The 16141-nt window shown below is 55.4% G+C and overlaps 1 protein-coding gene across 1 annotated transcript in view; it reads right to left on the bottom strand.

The window, feature by feature from the left end:
- The window catches only part of CNTFR (ciliary neurotrophic factor receptor), an 88253-nt gene that overhangs the window by 5772 nt on the left and 66340 nt on the right, over positions 1-16141 (bottom strand). Inside the window, exons 4-6 of the mRNA XM_009334715.1 lie at positions 16010-16117; positions 15008-15174; positions 7311-7474 (exon numbers count right to left, since the gene is read on the bottom strand). Coding sequence (XP_009332990.1) covers positions 7311-7474; positions 15008-15174; positions 16010-16117 — 439 coding nt within the window. The remainder of the gene's footprint in view (positions 1-7310; positions 7475-15007; positions 15175-16009; positions 16118-16141) is intronic.

The following is a 16141-nucleotide window of genomic DNA, read 5'->3' as shown; positions in this document are numbered from 1 at the left end:
TCCACGAATCCATTCCCCCCCCCCCCCCCGGGGCTCCCCCTGCTCCTGCTGCCCCCAGCCCACCCTGCCAGGGTGCCCCCGCAGTAAAAAAGGTCACTGTGCTCTGTTCCCACCAGGGCTCTGCTCCTGCTCCAGCGTGACCAGGTAGCAATTACTTGTGAACACAGTGATGCACAGGCAGGTCTGAAGCCCAGATGGCCTTTGGAAGAGGGTGGGGGGGAAGAAAACCCTAACCCTCCCTGCCCTGGCAGCTGGGCTGGGGGCTGGTCTGTGTTGGAAGGAGGCGGAGGGGGAGAAGGGGGGATCAGATGCCTCCTTCTCTGCATCCCACATGAAAATGTGTTTGTCGGCTCCCCCGTGGCGGCAGTGGCTCTGCTTTCCATTCCTTAACACCTCCCGCTCCCCAGCACAGATCCCGGTGTGGGAAGGGGGTGCTCCGCTGCCGGGAAGCTGGCAATGCAGGGATGGGGGGGTGGCACCCCTCGGTCCCACGGCAGGGATGCACCACCTCTGTGCATGCCAGGACAGAGACCACACGCCTGTCCCAGGTGTTGTATTGAGCCTGGATAAGCCTGCCTTCCCCAAAATAAAAGGAGCACCCCGGCTGTTGTAGGGTGAAGCTGATCTGCTCATACAGCCTGCACCACCCACAGCGAGTGGGGGAACGTGGAAGGAAACCCCTCGTAAGAGCACAGCCCGGGTCTGCCATGCAGCCTCTTCCACCTCTGGATGCTCCCCACGTTATCCTGGATAACGGGGGAAATGGGAACTGGGAGGGGGACAGGGCACCCCAGTGGGCTCGATTTCACAGCCTCTTTTCCCCGCAACAAGTGGCCAGATCCCGCCACCTGGCTGCAAGGAGTTTTGCAGGGACTCATGCTACACGAGTAGCTGCTGTTTCAGGTGCCTTCAGTCCCCGTGATCGCAGGGGGATCTCGGCAGGCTCCCACCTGCCCTGGGGAACAGGCTAAACCAAAATCAGGGGTAATCCCCAAGCAAGCCACCCCGCTGCTGGGAAGTGCGGGAGGGTCGCTGCAAACAGCCACTGCAGCCCATGAAAAGATGTTGCCAAGTGGAAAAGAAATGTTTTGCTTCTTCCGTTTCAAAGCCACGTCTGGAGAGAAAATAGGTCTGACATTCATTACTAATAAACGAGCCCCCAAATACCTCCTCCTTCCGCAGCGCCGCAGGATTCAGTTGGGCTAACCCCAGACAAAACTTTCTGCCCGGACTCTGGAATAATGAAAAGGTTGGGAAAAATGAATGACCCCCCTTATTCTCTGCCAGACAGGTAGTGGAGGAGCCCAGCAGGGTCTGAGCTGCAGTCCCTGCTGTCACTGCCCCCCCAAAAGGCTGCTGTGCCGCTGCTGCACATAGCTCAGCCCTGCTGCCGGTCTGGGAGGACGAGTTATCGCAGGGCTCCTCCGCAGCCTGGGTTGTGACACACCAGATGTGGCTGAACGGCTCCCTTCTGGCTTAAAATAAAGAACATCTTTGAAAGCGGAGCTGCAAGCTCATTAATAATGGGACTCTTTCTCCGGATGCGCCGTCCCTTCCTGCCAAGTGACAACTGGCAGAGCTCACTTTCACTTGCGGCCGTGGGGAGGATGGGATTGGGGATGCTCGGGGTGCTCAGCACCAGCTCTAACCCTGCCCGGCACTGGCATCTGCTGCCCGCAGATGCATTTACCACGCTGAGACAGTGGGCTGGGGGTGAAAGCAGATGGGTGCAGCTTGTGCGTGGGCATTGCGGGGCACGGGCACCTGCCTGGCATGGTCTGCATGCAGGCAGGGAAAGCTAAGCTTGCTGGCACCATCCTGCCCGCTTGTAGCTGTGTGTGAGCATGCAGGTGAGCACAGGCACACGGGTGCGTGCATGAGTGCTCTGCTGCTCAGTGGCACCATCAGGGCTGCCTCTGGAGGCCTAATCCTGCCGGGTGTTCAGTAGTTTTAGGTCACTAGCGGTTCCCTTGGGGGCTGAGAGCACCCAGGCAGTGCCAGCCAAGGGTCCCAAGCCGGACTCCATCCCTGGAGCTTAGGGGGGGATGGAAAAGGTAATTTCTGAGCATTTTCCACCTCCATCCTTCTCTGAGGCACTCTGTTCCAGCCCCGCCCGTCCCACGCCAAGCTGCAAGTGACACTATTACAGCATCAACATTTTGCTCCCACCTATTAATTCCTTCCCCCCCCCCCTTCTTTTTTAATCACTGACTTTGCAGCTGGGAGGGGAAGGGAGAGAAGTGCCGCAATAAAATCTACCAGGCGTGAAGCTGTAACCCAGCTCGCTCAGGGTGACCTCCCTGCCAAGGTTGCCTTGCGAAGAGGGGGAGCACAGGCAAAGTGGCAGAGGCACGGGGGGGATGCAAATGGGCGCGAAGAAGCTCACCCGCCGCAAAGTGACATTGCTGCCGCGCCGGCGGGGACGCAGCTGCAACGGCCGGTGGCACTAATTGCCTTCCCCAGCTCCATCCCTCCCCCTTGCCTGTCGCAGGCAGGATACGCATTAGCACACACTTTCAGGTTATTTCAGGCTGCCCCAAGGCAGGAACTTCCAGAGGCAGCCTGTGAGATTCACCTATTTGACCGAAAAATGTTGCCTTGCCTTGGAAGTTGAGCCTGTGCCCACCCTGGCAGCCACCCCCGACACATGAGTGACGGTGGCCGGCCCAGAGGACCATGCCCTCCTCACACCAATGAACCCAACGACTAAATATTTGTCAATACCCACAAACTGCCCCTTCCTGTCCCCAAATCCCCATCATTTGCCCGGATCAGAGCTGCTCAGCAGCAGAACCAGCACAAACGCCTGCACTGGGGGCTCTGTGGCCCCAGCTCCTAAAATCCCGGGATGGTGGGAGCACCTCTGCTTGCTTTTCCAAAGAAGGATGTTTCCAGCCTTTGCAAATGCTCACGGACGTGGCTCTAATGCTTCCAAAACAGAAGAGGAAGAAGAGAACCCGACCACATTATTAGCTTTAAATATCTCATGACCTTTTACTGCAAATCTCAAGATCTGAGGCGCAGCCTGCCTCACGGTTCGTTAACATTTCATGTTGTCAGCGCAGCCAATGGGTTCAATTAGACTTCGCGACGGCATCTGCAAATTGCTGGCAACCCACCAGAGGAAATCCTCCCTCGGCCTGGCCACCAGCTCTGATGCTGCTTAAGAAATACCTTCTGAGCATTGCCACGTTCCCGGGACGTGCACTGAGCTGGTCGGTGCTCAGCACATGCGATCTCCCCCTCAAAAATTGGGAAAAGGGGAGATCCTGCTCCAGCAAACGTTACGGGGTGGGAGCAAATTGGGTGCAAGACCTGCCCTGGGCTCCCCAAAGATGCTTGGGATGGTGCCTGGCCACCCGCCTGCATCTAGGGGTAAGCGTGCAGACATGCTCGCAGGGAGATCACATGTGTGAGCGCGGCGATTGCTGCTGTTGCGAGTTAACTGAAGGAGCCTGTAAAACCAGAAACAGGCTATTAGCAATCCATTAGGAAAGGGTATCCAGTTCCAGCCTAGGTAAGCCATTAGAGGAACATCTGAGAGCATTAGGAGAGCTCGCTTGGGGCCAGGATGGGGCTATAAAACAGAAGAGGAAACCACGCTAATCTGGCTTGAATTACAAACTTAAAAGCAGGAGAAAAATAAAGGATACCCTAAACATTTAATGTTTTATATTTAGGAGACAGAAGGGGAGATTCTGCCAAAAGAAGAGAATAAAAAACCTGTTTAGGCTACAAATATCCCATTTCTCTTCTGGCAGCAGAGAAACCACCAGCCCCTCTTCCAGAAAGGGAGGAGCGTGACTTTAAAGTTGCTTGCGTTTCAGAGCGAGCTCGGTGCTGGTGGAATGGAGGGGAGTTGGAGGCCACACGATGTGACACGATGTGACATGGCTGCATCCTGAACAGCTGGGAAATGCCCATGCCCATGTTCAAGGTAGCTGCTGTGAGGCAGCTCGATGGTGCAGGGAGCACCTGGCACACGCCCCGCCGCACGCTCACGTGGAAACTCATCATCATCATCTCTCCATGACAATAATTCCCAGAGCACATCATCATAATTCCCAGAGCAAACTGCAACACAAGAGCTGCTAAGTGGCCTGAGTGGAAAGGTGCTGCTGAGCAGGGGAAAGGGAATGCAAACGGCACGCTGGGGCTCAAACCCACCTTTGCAAAGCGCTGGGAAGGGGATGAGGGTGTCCCCCCGGCTTTGGGTTAGCCCCAGATATTGCTTGACTGGGGGGATGTTTGGGCCAAGCATCGCCTGGCTCTTTCTGGGGGAGAAACTGCATTTATGGCTAGTTCGCGCAGCGGCGGTCTTGATAAGATCCACCGCTCCCGTCACGGATGGCTTCATCTTCTGGTGCCAAGCCCTGGCATTATTAAAATCCTGAAAGGAAGAGCCTGGGAGAAAGCAGACACTGATTGAATCAGGCCCTACGGTACTCGACAGCTCGACATCCATCTGATCCTATTAGTGCTCATTCAGTCCTGCCTGCCGAGGTGCTGTGCATAAATCAGACCCTGCAAAGATAACGGGAGGCGGAGGGGAGAAAGGGGAGCTGCTGCTTCTGCCAAGAAATGCCACGTGTGAGCGGGCCCTGCATGGATATTCCCAGCTCTGGGCAGTCTCCGGTGCTCCCTTGTGGGTTTGCTACTGCAAGGATGCTGGGCTTCCCACAGGGCTGCCAAGGGGGTGGCAGGAGATGCTTAAAACCCACAGCTGGTACATGGGTGGGTTGCCACAGGGAGGCAGGGACAGGGATCAGCATGAGGACCTTGGGCACACAGGGATGTACCAGAGCATGAGGTTACCCAGCTCCTCCTGGCTGCTGGCGGAGACTTCTCCTCTCCCTGCTGGGCTCCCATGCTGCCCCGTTGTCAGCAAGCAGGTTGTGTGCAATGGCTTTTATGCGCCGGCAGCCAGTGGGGACAGCAAGAGCCAAGATGGGGGGCAGCTTGTGGCAGGAGACCTTCACCTCGGCAAGAATTAAGACACCCCCATGCAAGCGTGGCACGCATGATCTCTGCATCCTTTCTCAGGGCACTTGTACCTTCAAGGCAAGACCCAACACCACCACGGCAGGATGAGCTGGATGGCTCAGCTAGGCTTGGCCCTACCAAAATCATGTCCTTCCCTCTCCTGGCTGGATTTGGGGGAATGGGGACACCCCCCCGGGATGCCAACAAGCAATAGGTCAAGCAAAGCAGAGCTCAGTGTGGCTTGAGCATGCTCCCAGCATGCTGGCATCCGCAGGGTTCATTTTTGGGTGCAAACCCCTGCATTCGCAGGGTACCCGTCTGGGCTTAGCAGGCTGAGCGTGTCAAGGGGGCCTGGGGTTGGAGCAGCTCCGGTTGCTGCAGCGTTGCCATCCCCCGGTGTTTGGGAGCTGATTGAATTAGGCTTCGCAAATAATTCATCTGATGAATAGTGGCAGTTTTCCTCAAATCATCCACAAATCAGATTTTTCGTTACCCAGACGGCAGGGCAGAGAGTCAGAAAACAAGGCTGGTACCTCACTCGCTGAATGCTTGCACTTGCTCACTGAGCAAATTATTCCCCAAACACACCTCTCCATCAGCCAGTGATGGGGGACATGTCTCTTGCAAGGCGATATTGATTAAAAGTGGTACCCACAGCTGCTGTGCTCTCTTGGGACATCAGGAGATGAACCCTTCCCAGCCCTCCTTGCACCCACAGTGAGGGTTGGTACCTTGAGCTCTCTCCACAGCTCAGGGTATCTTTAAATAGGAGAAATCAAGTTTTTACTGCCCTAGAACTGCCTTTTCCAGCCAGGGTGGCCCTGCCACCAGTGTCGCCAACATCGCCATGTATTTCCCACCATCGCTGCCTGCCCAAGAGCACCGATGGAGAGGCCATGCTGTCCCATGGAGGCCCTGCGGCGAGGGAACTGTCACAGCTTGACACCGCAAATATGATACCTAATACCCAGTGATGGAGAGGCCAGCCACCCTGAGGGTGTCAAGGTGGGAGGCAGCTCACTGGCTCTCCCACCATTTTTGGGTGCAAACCCCTGCATTTGCATGGCGCTTGGCTGGATCAGGCTGTAGCAGGGTAAAAACATCAGCTTTTTCCACAACAGTTTCACACCTTGAAAAAACTGACGTTGTGTTTGGTATTTCCCATTAATTCTTCCCCTTTTTTCACAGCTTCTACAATTCAAGCATTTCTCCGCCAAGTGAAAAAAAATATCCACAGCAAACTAATACCCAAACTCCACCTCTGCTTTCTTATCCCTCAGGATGCTCCACAGATGCTCTCCCTCTCCCAGGGGGAAACCGAAGGGCAAAGAGACAAGCAGGAAAACCCTCTCCCAACCCTTCTCTGATTTTCAAAGCCATCAGCAAATGCTTCAATCTGAAACATGACCTGCGGCGCTGCCTCATCAAAAAAACCCCAACCAACGCAAAAAGAAAAAGTTGCCGAGACACCGGCATCTTGTAGAGACATGAGGAAAGCCTCCCATCGCCTCTCAGCCATTTCTCTCCCCAAGAAGAGCTCACCAGCAGAAAATCCCACTTGGCTCCGCGATGCAGGTGAGCTCCCTGGGGACCAGGTGCTGCCTCTTATTTGTCTTGTTTTGGGGGGGCAAAACGCTTTATCAAGCAAAGCACCTAACTGGCTTTCGACTGGCCCAGCTCAGCGCAGAGGGGATGCTGGATGAGCCATGCCAGCGTAGCAGCACCTCTCCTCAAGCGGCAGACTGCTTTCCTTCACAAGCCGAGCATGCAAGCAGCACACAGAGGAAAAAAAAAAGCCCGCTTGTTATTTTCCTGCAGCTAACAAATGAAATCTGTCCTCCGGGCTGCCAAGGATGTCACTGACTTTCTTTTTTTTTAAAGAAACAAGAAATAAAAGTAAGAAATACGGTAACATCGCGGCAATCGCGCTGTGATTGTGCTCTGAGTTACGGCGAGCGGTATTTTATCTTCAGTTCAAAATCTAAATGTGGCAGAGGCGCATTTAAATGTGGTGACATTTATACTTTAAATGCCTTTTACATCTCATTGGCAGGTTTTATATAGAATATATGCATGGAAAGTAGATAGGGGCTGTGGATGAAAACGCGGAGCAGGGTGAGCCTGCAGAGCCATTTGTGAGTTTAAAGAAAGACAGAGAGGAAAAGAGAAGGGAGGAGAGACAGAGAAGGAGAGGAAAAGGGTTCGGGTTGCCTGGGCAGTAAATAGACATTTTTTTGGGTCCCTGACCACTTGTTCCCAGTGCAACTTGTTCCCAGCCACCAGCTCCCCCCGCTCCCTCCCATCCCAGCCAGCTCAGCATCGCTTACGTGTTGCCACTGGTCCAGGATGAGGGGCCGATACCGCAGGAAGAACTTGAGCGGGAAAGACTCGGGGTCGGGCCAGGACGAGGGGTTTTGCCACGACACCTCCAGCCTCCGAGGGTTATTGGGCACAGGTTTGGCGACCACACTCTCCGGAGGGTCCGGCTTTACTGGAAGAGAAGAGGGTGGCTGGTAAAGCTTTGCATGTGGCATCCTTCCTTACACCCCTCGGCACAGCTGGCTGGGCTTTGCGCCATGTGCTTTCCAAGGGGAGCAGCCAAAACATGCAGAACATCCTTTTCCCAAACTAATTAGATGCAAATAATCTTTTCTTGTCCAGGTCAGTGGTATGGCTGTCCTGGCTCAAAATAACCACCGTCAAGGAGGTGTCAGTGCTGGAGACACATGGAAACAACCTGGCCAGGGCAGAGAGCATCCCTCCTCCCCAGGGCTACTTGGGTCAGGGCGAGGAGCCCGCCAAGCCCAAATCCCGCACTTTCCTCACACCTCCCGATTTCTGGGAGTCTGACCCACATTCAAACCCGCTTACCTCACAGTAACATGGCAGAGTTTGGCCCTTGGGTTTAGGGCTGGGGTTTTGGGGATTCAAAGCGTTGGCACACCGTATTTGCCAAGGGTGAAGGATTGCCGTGGTCACCTTCCACCCCAGGTCTCTCTCTCTCTCTCAGCCCTGCTCTGCTTTTGGGATACAGGGGTATTTTCTTGCTACCTGACAGGTATTTCAAGTGAATATTAATTGGCTGTGAGCTATGCAACATGCTTTGAAGTTGCACCTACTATTAGAGTGCTGGAAGGAGATCACAGACAGGTTGTGATGAACAGCACTGCCCGTTGCAGAGCGAGCCTTTCTCCTCGCCAAGGGTTTGCTCAGCTCCCGACAGCTCAAACTCCCAATTTGCAGTAGCAAAGCTACAAAAAGACAGAGATCTGGGTACACCCACGCTTCTCCTTTTCTCATGGCCAGGAAGGAGCTGGGCACGGGTAGCTGGGCACACAGCTGTGCCTGGGGTGGAAGAGGGCTCTCTGTGCACTCAAAGAGAAGCAATGCACGAGTCCTCATGTCCTGGGAGGAATTTCAACCCCCTCCAAAATCCACATGCAGGCCAATGGATCCCTCCTGGCCTGAAAACCTCTGGACTGAGTAGTGGTCCTCTGGCTCTGACCACCTTGAGCAGCAGCTTGTGAAGATGCCAGCATCAAACTCCGCTCCCAAGCATGGAGGAGGGATGCTGGGGCCATGGGGAGCCCCTCTCTGCCTGGCAGAGCTCCTGCCCTGCACTCAGAGGTCTTCTCCTCCATGCTGACCCCAGGGGTTCACCTGCTGCGGGTGGGAGGTGATGTACACACAGGGGCTTCGCCTCCCCTGGGATATGAAGGAGGTGGTGATGGCGAGTGAGTTGCTCCATTGTCAGCTTGCCTGCCTGCTGCCTGCAGCCCTGCCCTACGCATGAAGGGCATCTCTCCCTCAGCTTGAAGCTGTATGGGACCAGGCGCTGATGTGGGGCCAGTCTGCTGCAAGTGGAGTCGTGTGTGTGCTGTTCGCTGCCATCTCTGCTCCAGGATGATGGTGGCATCACAGCAGCTGTCCCCAGGAAGACACCCTCCCTGCACCATCACTGTTTGCTCCTCTTAGGAGAAACCAGCCTGTGATGCTTTCAAACCTGCTTTCTTGGCTGCGGGTGAGGCAGAGGGGGGACCGCTGAAATGAAGCCACAGCCCAACCACCTTGGTGGGACCCAGAATTGGCCCTGTTCCCCCTGAGATGTAGCCCACCACCACCTCCCTCTCCCCATCCCTCTCGCTAAGCACCCTGGCACACACCCTGCTGCAGTCCTCCTTCACTGTCATCTTCACCACCACCCCAACAGCCTCTCCTGCCTCCCATCACCTTCCTGCTGCCGCAGTGGGTGCAATGAGGGCTGGACAGCTTCCTCCATCCCCACTGCACCCGGTGCTCAGAGGATGCTCCCGGAGGCTTGGAGAGTGGCTGGTGAGCAAGCACCCATGGACCTGACCACAGGTGCCCAGTGCCACCTCCCGGCTCCCATTGACCCCTCTCTGCAGCAGGACAGGACACAATTTTCCATTTACAGCTTTATCCTCAGGCTTATGAGCAAGCACCCATGGACCTGACCACAGGTGCCCAGTGCCACCTCCCGGCTCCCATTGACCCCTCTCTGCAGCAGGACAGGACACAATTTTCCATTTACAGCTTTATCCTCAGTGGGAGGGATGACTTGCTGGGGCTGCGCTGTGCTGAGCTACTCCAGATGGCTGTGCAATTCCTCCACTCGCTTCGAATCCCCAGGCTTGGGCTGGACATCAGCTTCCATCGACAGGGACTTGGAGTCCAAACGCATACGGAAAAGTATAAATCCAGCACTGGCTCGGTGGGCTCGGTTTGCAAAACAAAAGTCTGTTTGGCTGAATGAATGCAGATGACTGTGAACTGCAGCTCTGCAGCAAGGAAGTGGGACGGAAAGTGCTGGGCTGGGGATGGACGCGATGGGATACTCCCTGGGGTAACGCAGGGAGCCTGGCCCTGCTTTTTGGCGTGCCAGCCTGGAGCCATGCCAGAGGGATGCTTAAATGCAGTTGTGCCGGGCAGGGCATATGTGCTTAGGCAGCAATGAGAGATGCCACTGTGGTGGGTTGGAGGGAATAAAAAAAAAAAAAGGTGTCCTGATGCTGAGGTGGGAGTCACCTGCCCGTTTTGCAGGGGTGTTACCCCCAGTCCCACTCCTGTGGGTTGGAGATTGGCCCTGGGGCACAGGGGAGGGCTGCCCTGGCTCTGAGTGAGCACAGCAGAGCCCAGCCATCCGAGGGGGCTGCGCTCCCGACTGCGGCGAGCCTTCAGACGGCACTGCGGGTTAATGGGAAAACCAGCAGTCCCTGCTACCTCCCCATGTGTCCCCCCGTCTGTGGGACTCCTGCCCAAGCTAGAAAGCGCAGCAGTGCCAGGCCCTCCAAAAGCACAAAGCCAAACCTGTTCCTGCCACGTCCCTCCAAGGTGGCGGGGATGCAAGAGCCAGGATAGGGGACTGCACCTCCGGCAGCCGGTCCCTCGAGGACAGACCTATGTCCCTTAGGACAGAGCTCATTACGCTGAGCTCATCATGGGAAACACTGGGGCCGGTGCCACAGGGGCCAGCTGAGGAGCGAGACGAGACAGGCTGTGTCCAGCTCCCCAGTTTCTGCGTGACCTTGAAGGAGTCCTTTATCCCCCACAGCCTCCTGGGTCCCTGCTCCACAGACAGGGACAAGTGCTCCTCCTTCCCCAGCCTTTGTCTGCCTCCATTTAGCCTACACATGGTGAGGCAGGGGTGGTCTAGCTGTACATCAGCCAGCATAATAGACCCCTGTCCTCAGCGAGGGCCTGCAGGCAGTAACATAATAAAAGCAATAATAGTAATAATAATAATGGACGATGGGCATTAGGCTGAGTACTGGTTAAGCAGCTACAAAACCAGATGTAATAGTATCCTGCAGAGCTGAGGGAGCATCTCCAGACATTCCTGGGAAGGGGACTTGGCCAGGAGGCAGCTCACAGCTCCTCCCGCTTGGTTTTCGTCTGCTGCATCCAAGCGAGGGCTTGGTGTGCAAGAAGAGCCGCAGAGAGTGGCTTTTCGTAAAGGCTCTGCATGCTCACACTTAACCGTGAGTCTTTAGCTATCCATCGCCCCTGGCTGTTGTTAAGACTCATCTCAAAATGAAGCCTGCAGTTCAGAAAGGCAGCTCAGACCCCGCAGCATGGAGGGGCTCGTTGCCCATCCCGTCTCTCCAATGAGCGCTAAAATGGATCCCTTGCGGCTGTTAAATATCCCCTGGCATTTTCCACGAGCAGAGGGATATTAAACTCCATGTCTTAGCCAAATGTCAGTCTAGGTAATTTAATTCTGCCTCCCTAAGTAGTATGAATTGAACTGACCTTCTGCCTAGGCAACTGTATACCCATGTTCAGAGACTGAATTTTGCACCGACATGGGCACGTTTGTCCTCACGCAGCCCCTCTGAGATGCTCTGCGTCTTAATCACCCCAGAGACGGAGCTGGGAGGATCAAACAATCTTCCCAAGGTCACACAAGGGATGGGTGGCAAATGTGGGGAACGCACCCATGCCTGCAAGACCCCATCGAGGCTGCCTTCCTCCTTTTAATGTTGTGCATCTTCTCCTGCTAATTTGCCCCAGGCTCACGCAAGGAGAAAGGTGCTGAGGTGTGATACTGGCGTTGCTGCATGGCAGTGATGCCCCTGCTTTCCTGGTGGGTGCATGTGCTGGCTACCTGGTTCTTGGGCTGAAACACAAGCAAAGAAGGAGGGGCTGTGTCCCACTCTGTCCCAGTCATCACGAGGGACGTGCACAGCTCCTGACACACCACCTCGCTCCTGCCTGGCACCTTTCTCTGCCTCCAAGCCCTCTCCTCTCCAGCTTCTCCAGCCCCTTTCCCACCTCCTCCTGCTTTGGGCTGGAGCCCTGATATCTGCAGGGCTTTCCAGAGCCTTGCCCTCCCCACGCTCACCTTTGTTAATATTGATAACTTTGCAGAAGATGTAATTATGAAAACAATTTCCAGGAGTGAGACAGGGAGGAAGGCGTCCTGGATCTCCTACTGATGAGAGATGGGGGCCAGAGGGCTGGAAAACCTCTTCCAGTCATCACTGAAAATGGAAATGCAGAGCGACCCCTCACAGCTGGCTGCTAATAACCAGCACGGCATGACCGCCAGCAAGGCATGGGCTCAGGATAGCAAAAGAAAGTACCAGTCATTTTCCACTCAATTAGAGCCCATCTTCCAAGCGGCTGGGGAACGGATTTTCTGCTAGGGGCTCCAGGGAGGGAGGAAGGAGAGAGGAAGCAAAACCAAAGGAGGTCACTCCTTCCCAGGGGGCTTTTTGTGTTTGCCCAGGCTGGGTGGGTGGTCTGACTCAGCAGCGGATCTGCTCCCGGTAATGGGAGGGAGAGCTGTTGGCCCCATGCTGCTCTCGCGTTGGCTCCAGGCTGCCCTGTCCCCAACAGGCCATGAGATCAGGGCTTCACACCTAGGGTTTAACCTCCACGCAGAAGGTGTGATGGTTTTCTCTAGGCTAAGTGGAAAACACAAGGCAGGATCTGACATCCCCAGCCCTGGGATTTTAGGAGGAGCATCATGCAGTCACTGGTTGACACCACCTCTCCATTTTAGCAGGATGCGTGCACGTGTCGTAATGCTCCCACGCAGCATTTTTCCAACGAGCCGATGCAATGGCTTTGACCTGAGCCATAGGTTTTCCTCCCCCCCATCTAGCAGAGAAAAACCCAGCACAACTTCCAAGATGAGATCTCAACCCAGCTGATGCTGGTAGAGATCCCCAGAGAACCTACTGGGTGCTAGATCCACACTGCTGCTAGATCCCAGCACCCGCCACGCTGGGACCTAGCCCCAGGCTTGCAGCCACAAAGAGAGCCAGAAGAGACACTGAAATGCAGAAGCTTCTGCAAGGGGAGCAGACAACCTGGGGCAAAATTGCCTGGCAAAATACACTAATGCAGTGCACTTGTTTGAATTGGAAACACTGGGGTGGTACAAGGAGAAGCTGGGTTCAGTGTGGGCAGCTGTTGATCAGTGGCAGCTGAGTTCATCCTGTAATGACTCTGCTAAGCCTGTTGACCATCTGCTTGAACACTCAATCACCACTGCATCTATGCTTCTTATGCACGGCGGCCGTACCAAATCCTGAGGTGGAGAATTTCATAGCTGTACAGAACGTGGAGATTTTAAGGTCACTAGATATTGAAGTGTTTATGGAAGCGGGCTGGCTCTGGGGTGCAGGACACAGCCCTTTCTATCAGCACTGGCCCATCATCCCTTCCCTGACTGTCGTCCTGGAGGGTGTTAGAGCATCTGCCAGGTGGTGCCGGGGGGTCTCACCTCCCACTGCAACTGCCGGGACGTGGCCAGGCACCCTGCCCTGCTCCAGGCACTCTTGCAAGAGGAAGCGATATTGCACCTGTGCTAATGGCTGGCCTGGGGCAGTGCTGGCCTCCGCTCACCGCTCCTCCGACCCAGGCTGAGTTCAAACTGCTGGGCTGGATCCGGCTTGTGCTGGTGCCGGGATGCCCGGGGCTCGCAGCTGGGTGTGCTTCCCAGGGGGGTTGCCCTTGTGTGCTGGACGGAGGACCAGATGTTTGGGAAGCCAGGCAGGGCATGGGTGGGATGCAGATGTTACAGGACGATGCCCTGAACTCCTGCAGGAGGGAATGCAAGGAACTCAGAAAATGCAGCTTAATTGCTGCCCTGGGCCCTGTAGGCTGGAGGTTACCTTCATTTTTAAGGAGTGTATCTTCCACAAACACAACAATTTCCATTTAAAGGCACCCAAGTGACTGAAACTCCACCACTTCCCTACTAAGCTCCTTGCCTTGTTATCAACGTTCGCAATGCACCGATGAATACAAGCTTCAGATATGGACCGCGGCTGCAGAGACATGGCAGGACAGTCCCTGCTTCAAAATAATTTCCCTGCTCTGTTCAGAGCTGGCACCTTGTTTTTATTGTTTGATGTTTTCCAGGATTTGGGGTAGAAAGGGAAAATCTGGGATAGCAGTGGAGCTCCTCTTCTTGCACTCCATCACTTCCAGACGCTCAGGACTGGGACATGCAGCACATTGAAGGCAAAGACTTACTGCTGGCTGTACTTCAAGGATTCATTTATTTGTTTTTCTGGCCCAGTAATTGCCACATGTAACCAGCAAATTGTTTTTCGACATGTTTCTGAACTCTATTCTCTCCTGTTTTTCTTGTTCTTTGAGGATGGACAGTCTTGTCACAGCACCGGCTGTAATCTGGCTTTGGCTGGTGGCAAAAGCGCTGTGCCCAGCTCCCTGCTTTGCTGTGCTTGGCGCTGAATTGCTCGGTCCACGCCAGTCCTTCACAGTCAGAGGAGAATCCGCACCGCGGGTCTGGACGTGGTTGGGCAGCATCCCTGCGGCACAGCCGGCGGCACAGGCACCCCAGCCCCCAGGGCCCGCTGCTCCCTGTCCCACATTGCGCAGCATCCGCTGCCCGGGTGGGGCAGTGAAGAGGTGCAAAGGGGGGAATAGGTTTTTAGGAGCATGTTAGGTAGGGGTTGGTGGAGGATGACTTTGGGAGGGCTTTATTCTGACTAGGCATGGGGGAAAGAGGATGGGACATTTTAATTTCTACCCCAATCCTAATTCCCATTACTCTGCTTCCAGTACAAACACCAAACCTCTCTTTTAGGAACACTCACAGGGGCAAGGAGGGCAATGCCATTTGGACCACACCACTTTTACAGCCCTCTGCCCCAGTACATGGCAGCCGCTTCCCCAGCCCTCAAGCAGGGAAGAGCTCAGCAACCGTGGGAGACCTGGACCACCGGGGATGGGACCAGGCACGGCACCAGGCCACTGATGCGACCAGCATGGGGGCTGCCTGTTGGCATCCTGCCTGGCTCCCCCACGATGCTCAGGGGCCAGCATCAGTTACAGCAGGGCCATGAGAATCAGGGGGACACAGTAGCGTGGCTCAAACACCAGCTCCATCTCATGCATGGATAGGCAGAGGCTCCACTTGGAGAGCCTGCCCCTTCCCTGGCCCGTCGCTCCGGCAGGCGATGCTGCATGCAGAGCAAGCCAACCCCAACACCGTCTCGGAGAGGCCAGTTGCTGCCGCGGAAGTTACCTATGGCGAACTCGTCAAAGGTGAGAGTGGTGGAGTTTTTGCCCAGAGCATTCGTGACTGTCAGAGTCACCTTGTACTTCACCGTTGAGAAGAGCTGGAGGTATCTGATGTGACACCTGTTTTTGGGAAAGACATCCTTCTCGCAGACCATCTCTTTCGTGCCGTGTCTGGAAAGCAGAGCCCAGAAGAGCTGTTACCTACGGAACAGTGCTCGGGGTGGGGATGCATCCATGCTGCTGGAGGCAGGAGGCAGAAGGAGCAGCGCTGTGTCCCTGCTCTGCCCGCGGTCCCGATGCACCAGCCCCTGCCACAGCCAAAGGGCTGCTTTCCTCCTGCCAGGGAATTTTGCAGGCTCATATGTGTGATGTTTTATCCTAAGTAGGCACAGAGACTGTGGTGAGTGTCCTCATGCTGGCCCCAAGGAAAGGATCAGACCCTGCTGGGATTTGGGTTGGCTCTGTCTCTCCTGTGAGGGGAACGGGGTCTCCTTTCTGCTAGTGATACAAGTCCCAGAAGATAATGCGCGGCACCAGCCTGTATAAAGGCTGTGCCAGGACCCCGGCACGGGGTGGGGGACAATGCCATGCCATGGCCAGTTCTAGGCGAGGGACACTGCTGCTGCCTGGCCACAGCCAGCGTACGGCAGAAGGGAGAGTGGCTGTGCCAAGTGCGCCGAAAAACAGTGGGCACAGCCTCCACTGTGGACAAGCGGTGCAGAGAGGATGGACTTGGGGGGCATGGAAAGGGGACCTGGGAGCTGGGGACTTTCCTGGTCCCCTCTGGGGAAATTGGAACTTTCTTGGGACAAAGCCCCAGTGCCAAGCATCCAGTTTGGATGTCCCTGAAGCATCCTCCCCCAGGCCCATTTTTGGGACACCAATCCCATATGCTTACCATGGGTCAGACCCACTGCCCCAAGACTTCATGGCACTACTCGGGACCTGCTCCAGGCTGCATGGACAAAAACTCGCCCCACTGCACCCTTCCTTCCCAGGCACTTACATGACGGAGATGTTGAAGGAGTTGGGGATGTAAGTGGGAGTGGGCAGATGCCAGCTGCAGTAGAAACCCTTCGGGTAGTTGTTGGACCGGCACATCAGCAGTGGCTCCCTCGGGAGGGGTGCGCGGGAAAGA

The sequence above is a fragment of the Pygoscelis adeliae genome, unplaced genomic scaffold, assembly GCF_000699105.1.
Source record: "Pygoscelis adeliae isolate BGI_AS28 unplaced genomic scaffold, ASM69910v1 Scaffold442, whole genome shotgun sequence".
Classification (NCBI taxonomy): domain Eukaryota; kingdom Metazoa; phylum Chordata; class Aves; order Sphenisciformes; family Spheniscidae; genus Pygoscelis; species Pygoscelis adeliae.
This window is presented reverse-complemented; position numbering and strand designations above follow the sequence as displayed.